This window comes from Hyla sarda, chromosome 6 (assembly GCF_029499605.1).
Source record: "Hyla sarda isolate aHylSar1 chromosome 6, aHylSar1.hap1, whole genome shotgun sequence".
Lineage (NCBI taxonomy): Eukaryota > Metazoa > Chordata > Amphibia > Anura > Hylidae > Hyla > Hyla sarda.
Window position 1 is genome coordinate 273,441,654 of NC_079194.1, and position 6,000 is coordinate 273,447,653.

Here is a 6,000-nt window from a genome sequence, read left to right on the forward strand (position 1 = left end):
TCTTAGTTAACAGTAAATTTAGCTGTAGTGACCAGTTTCGGGACGCTGCTGCCAAGGCTAATATAATCATGGGGTGCATCAATAGGGGCATAGATGCCCACGACAAGGAAATAATTCTACCGCTGTACAAATCACTAGTCAGACCACACATAGAATACTGTGTACAGTACTGGACACTAGTGTACAAGAAAGATGTAGTGGAGCTGGAGAGGGTTCAAAGACGGGCAACCAGAGTAATATGGGCAATGGGAGGACTACAGTACCCAGAAAGATTATCAGAATTAGGGTTATTTAGTTTAGAAAAAAGAAGGCTTAGGGGAGACCTAATAACTATATATAAATATATCAGGGGACAGTACAGTACATCTCTCCCATGATCTATTTATACCCAGGACTGTATCTATAACAAGGGGGCATCCTCTATGTTTAGAGGAAAGAAGGTTTCTACACCAGCGCAGACAGGGATTCTTTACTGTAAAAGCAGTGAGACTATGGAACTCTCTGCCAGAGGAGGTGGTCATGGGGAACTCTGTAAAATAGTTCAAAAGGGGTCTGGATGCATTTTTGGAGAGTAAGAACATTGCTGATTACGTATATTAGATCTATAGGGACAGAACGTTGATCCAGGGATTTATTCTGATGCCATATTTGGAGTCGGGAAGGAATTTTTACCTCTAGTATGAGGGTTTTTTGCCTTCCTCTGGATAAACTCAGTAGGGACTCATTAGGGATATAGGTTGAATTTGATGGACTCTGGTCGTTTCTTAACTTTATGAACTATAAACAGGACAGTTGCTTACAGGCATGATATGGGTGTTTTTTTTTCTTGTGTGAATCCAGCCATAGAGATACATCATTATATTATATTGTTATAGATATGAAACATGTTAATTTTAATTATTTAACTTTTTTCTTAAGGATCCATGCATGTTGACAACTGTCCAGTAGAGCCAAAAATCCCAATCTACCTGATAGTGGCTGGAGTATTTCACTTACTGGCATTCCTACTTATCCCACTGAAGATGGTTGCTGAAAAGGTGGCATATTCCATAGAGAGTGTGCTGGGTCTTTTCTCCTTTTGCTGGTTTATTGCAGGTATATGTCATAGAATGTTATATTTCATTTAATAATGGCAAGAAAAATGATTATACTGCATGTAGTTTATAGTGCAAGTCCTGTTTATAGTGCAAGTCCTGTTTATAGTGTAGCTTCATACAGCTTAATGTTAAAAATTTGTATTTTTATTTAAAGAGAAACTGACACCAGGTTAGAAGAATCTATCTATATATTACTACTTTATGGTCCCCAAAGGTCTGTAATGTGAAAATAAAACATTCAGATTGCTTAAGCACAGGTATTACACTTTTTACTTTCCTGACATGGACAGAGCAGAGAGCACTGTGGTCAGACAGAAAAGAACAACTCAACCTCTGTAGTATACAGCAGCTGATAAGTACTGGTGGAAGAATTAAGTTGTTTTTTTTATTGAAGTAATTTACAAATCTGTTTAATTTTGTGGAGCCAGTTTATTTGAAAAAAATAGAGTACCAATTTAATGCATGTGTCTAAATGTTTTTCATGTAGATCTTATAAAATATGCCAAAAAAAAAACCTGCTATGCATTACGCGTGGATTTTTGTTTCACAGTGCAGTTTTGCAGTAGTTCTTGCCATGTAGATTCACCCAAACTGGAAAAAAACATTTTTTTTTTCTTCAGGCCACATCAAAAATGTTTAGAATTTTTTATACTAAATGAAGTACTGCCCCCTCAACACTGCTGCCCTAGCCACAGGCCTGCTGTGGCCTACTGCTCTGGCTGCCCCTTAACAAAAACAGATATGCAAGTACTCTCCTGCAACATTGAGTTACTCTCTTCTGGAATTGTAGATTCTGTAATACAATGCCATATGAAGCACCTTATGAAGAATACCTATAACTATGTAATTGGAATAGTAAGAACTCTGTTTACTGTGCCCTGTGCAAGTATTTAGTATTTAAGAGGGATGCAACTGTATACCAAGAATACGGTTTATATACATTTTCTTATAATTGTTATCCATTTGATAGATCCATAAAAAGGTATACAGTAAACAAGATATGGAAAACAGAACAGATCAACGCGTTTCCGGCTACACTAGCCCTTAGTCAGATTGCACTTTAAAGGTTACTCCCTTTGGTAATCAATTGGTGCCAAAAATTAAACACTTACTTTTATTTAAAAATCTTAACCCTTCCAGTACTTATCAGCTGCTGGATGCTCCACAGGAAGTTCTTTTCTTTTTGAATTTCTTTTCCGTCTGACCACAGTGCTCTCTGGTGACACCTCTGTCCATGTCAGGAACTGCCCAGAGCAGGAGAGGTTTGCTAGGGGGATTTGCTTCTACACTGGATAGTTCCTGACATGGACAGAGGTGGCAGCAGAGAGCACTGTGGCCAGACTGGAAAGAACTTCACAAATTTCTCTGTAGTAATCTGTAGTATATCTGTAATAATACAGCAGCTGATAAGTACTGGAATGATTAAGACTTTTAAATAAAAGTAATGCACAAATCTATTTAATTTTCTGGCACCAGTTGATTTAAAAAAAAATATTGTTTTCCACCGGAGTACCCCTTTAAGGGCTAGTGTAGCCGAAAACATGTTGATCTGTTCCGATTTCCATTTCTTGCCTTTTTACCTTGCACACTGCATGGCCTGTTGATAAAGATTTAAAGAAACACTTATTTTATTCAAATGCTGGGATATTTATTGTTTGTACTACTGGGAAGAACTGTTCTCCTAGTGTTGTGGCCAGGTGGGCTATTTGGTGCTCTACTGTAATGTTGGTTAATGGATTCCTTTTTTTTTTTTTTTTTAATTATCATTATTATTTACATTGTAAAAACATTTTCATCGGATGGAGCCAGAAATATAACAGCACATTTTGCCTTTTTTTTTCCTTAGGAAGTGTCTGGGTGTTTAGAATCTACCAGGATAATCCAAGACGCTGTAATGATCTTGTTTACAAAGTTGCATTTGGAATCCTGATCTTTGAGTATATCTTCTTGGCTTTAGTAGTTGCTGTTGTCTGCTTACTCACATGCTGCGCTGGTCTCCTGGTAAGTAGTAAATTCATGTTTTTTAATCTTCACAAAATCATTATACAGACAGTTCGATGGTCTGGGTTTTTCTTGTCCAAACCATGAGTGGTTGGAAAGTATGAAAACCTTTCCCAAAGAACATAGCACAGATACAAAATATTGCTGTGTAAAAGCACTCTAAGGTGGTTTATTATGGCTATAAAACAACTGCACTTTAGATTTAATATACAGTAGATACTTTGGACCCCATGTGATTTCTGTGACCTGAACATACAGTTATGGCCGTAAATGTTGGCCCCACGAAAAATTTTCTAGAAAGTGAAGTATTTTCAAATCTGTTTAACTTTCTGGCACCAGATGATTTAAAAAAAATAAAAAATTGTTTTTCACCTGAGTACCCCTTTAATAAAATAACACTATCTGAATTTTTTCTAGTAGGATATCCAAACATTTCATATTCACGTCCATAAAAACTATCATTATTTGACCTTCACAATTAATATTGTGAAAAACCCGGAATTGCTGTTATTCCACTTCCCAAATATGGAATAAAAAATGATCAAAAAGATGTATCTGCCTTAAGATTTATAGATAAGGACTGAATGTGACCATTTTCTTCTACTTTTCTTTGTTTCAGGCTACATCTGATATAGAAACTCCCAGCAGAATCCGTTCCCCAGAAGATGAAGAAGCTCTGAAATAAAATATGTCCTGACATTTGGATGACTTAATAACAATAGAGTATATGGGGATGAATATAGGTTCCTAGTCCAGGGGCTTCTTCTCTCATGATCTTGATATTCTCATGATATATACTTACAAGGTGATGTCTGTTGTTTCTGAAGGAAAGATCTATTAAAGTATTGGAATATCATGCTGTCACTTTAATTAAACATTATATAAAGGTAGTGTAAAATAGAAAGTTCCTTAAAAGAAAGTATTTTACTGTAAATGAAGATTAGGAAACAAACGCAAACATTTGCTTTTTTTCTATGGGCAAGTCTAAGTGTTAGTTATCATACATGACTGCGATATGCAATATATATTTTTTAACGCTTTACTTCAACAGTAAATAAAAACATACGTATTACCTTTCTGACGAGACAACAGCTTTAAAGATGTGTCTGCTGTCATACCACAAGTTTTGATTCCCATGATATAACACTACATTGTAGGTACTTGTACTATAATGTGTGGGGTATGATACCTGTTACCAAACTAAACTTTTGATATATTGTTCTTATGTAATTATAAGACACTTTGCTATTTACTTGCTGTTAAAATTCTCATCCTTTATATCTTTTTAAGTGATTGAAAAAACGGCCAACATTTTTTTTAAAGGGATACTCCACTGGAAAACATTTTTTTAAATCAAATGATGCCAGAAAGTTAAACAGATCTGTAAATTAATTCTATTAAAAAATCTTAATCCTTCCAGTACTAATCAGCTGCTGTATACTACAGAGGACACTCTTTTCTTTTTGAACTTCCTCTCTGTCTGACCACAAGTGCTCTCTGCTGACACCTCTGTCCATGTCAGGAACTGTTCAGAGCAGGATAGGTTTGCTATTGGGATTTACTCCTACTCTGGACAGTCCCAAAATGGACAGAGATATCAGCAGAGAGCACTTGTGGTCAGACAGAAAGGAAGTTCAAAAAGAAAAGAACTTCCACTGTAGTAAACAGCAGCAGATAAGTACTGGAAGATTTGGGTGAAGATTTTTAAATAGAAGTAATTTAGAAATGTGATACTTTAACCCTATGTTTAGAGTTATGGCCTCAGTGAAGCACATCTAAACAGGTCATTCACAGAAAGAAAACATAACACACTAAGGAGGTTGTCCATTTTAGAAAGTTAATCGTAATTTTGAGGTAATGGGAGGTACTCTGTCCATGAGCCTTATCTTTAGGCAAGATGGGGGAGCAGCTCAAAATTTGTCTTTCTCATGAGAACCTGTCCTATCCTGCATTACACAGCTTCACATTTAATATGAAGAGACCCTTCATGCTTTAAATCCCCTTCAGTGGAGCTGCAGGGAAATTGAATATTTACTACCACAGATTGCATCTGATCGATGCATGGCCCAGCAGGGTGACACTTTAGGATTATTTTATTGTCAAGAGATCCTCCTAACAATTAGATTGCAAAAACCAACGTATCCAAAACTCATGGGATACCAAGATATTTGAAAACTGCTGACACAGGATGTAGAAACATTGAAGAGGTTGTCCCACCATTAAGACTTAGCAGATATGGTCCCCTTGGGCAAATTACAGGCACTTCTGACGGGTGTAGAACCTAAGACATAGTAGCCTTTGTTAACTTTAACGCCTCTGTGTATAATCTCCAAACCTGGCTAGAATCCCTCTAGGCTGAGAAAAGAGGGAGAGGGTTATCCTGCTCCACACAAAGTATGTTGACTTAGATAATTCATATGTGATGTATGTCCTACTGGCTCTGTTTTTCTCAGCTTCGTTTACATATTGAACATGCTTTCCCTCTTCCCCCCCCCCCCCCCCCCCCCCCACACACACACTCCCTCTCCTAAAGTTTAGAAAGTTTACTTTTTTTTGTTATAACACTAGCTGGACCTGAATCATGCATTGATGGACACCGGACCCTCACTGATTTATTGTTTCTCAGCATTTTAGCTGAGAAACTTAGATAAACTTTTATCTTAGATAAATATTGCCTACAGTCCCTTGCTATCCACAGTACTCTGTATTTGTCTAAAAGCCTGTTATTGTCCCTCCACTATGTGTTACTGACCAATCTCTTGTGTATCTTGCAACTCAATTATTATGTAACTTCAGAATTCTTTTTTTTTTCTCAAAAAGTTATTTTAAAAGAAAAGAAAGACTTAGCAGATGGGTGTATGATCGCTTTGGTGTCTCCAATGAGAATGGAGCAGCAGTTACA

At 36.7% G+C, this 6,000-nt stretch overlaps 1 protein-coding gene across 1 annotated transcript in view; it reads left to right on the forward strand.

The window, feature by feature from the left end:
• LOC130277069 (transmembrane protein 272-like) overlaps positions 1-4,643 on the forward strand; it is an 89,712-nt gene extending 85,069 nt beyond the window's left edge. Inside the window, exons 5-7 of the mRNA XM_056527347.1 lie at positions 919-1,095; positions 2,944-3,098; positions 3,718-4,643. Of these exons, the coding sequence (XP_056383322.1) occupies positions 919-1,095; positions 2,944-3,098; positions 3,718-3,783 (398 nt within the window). The 3' untranslated portion in view covers positions 3,784-4,643. The remainder of the gene's footprint in view (positions 1-918; positions 1,096-2,943; positions 3,099-3,717) is intronic.
• The last annotated feature ends 1,357 nt before the right edge of the window (positions 4,644-6,000 follow it).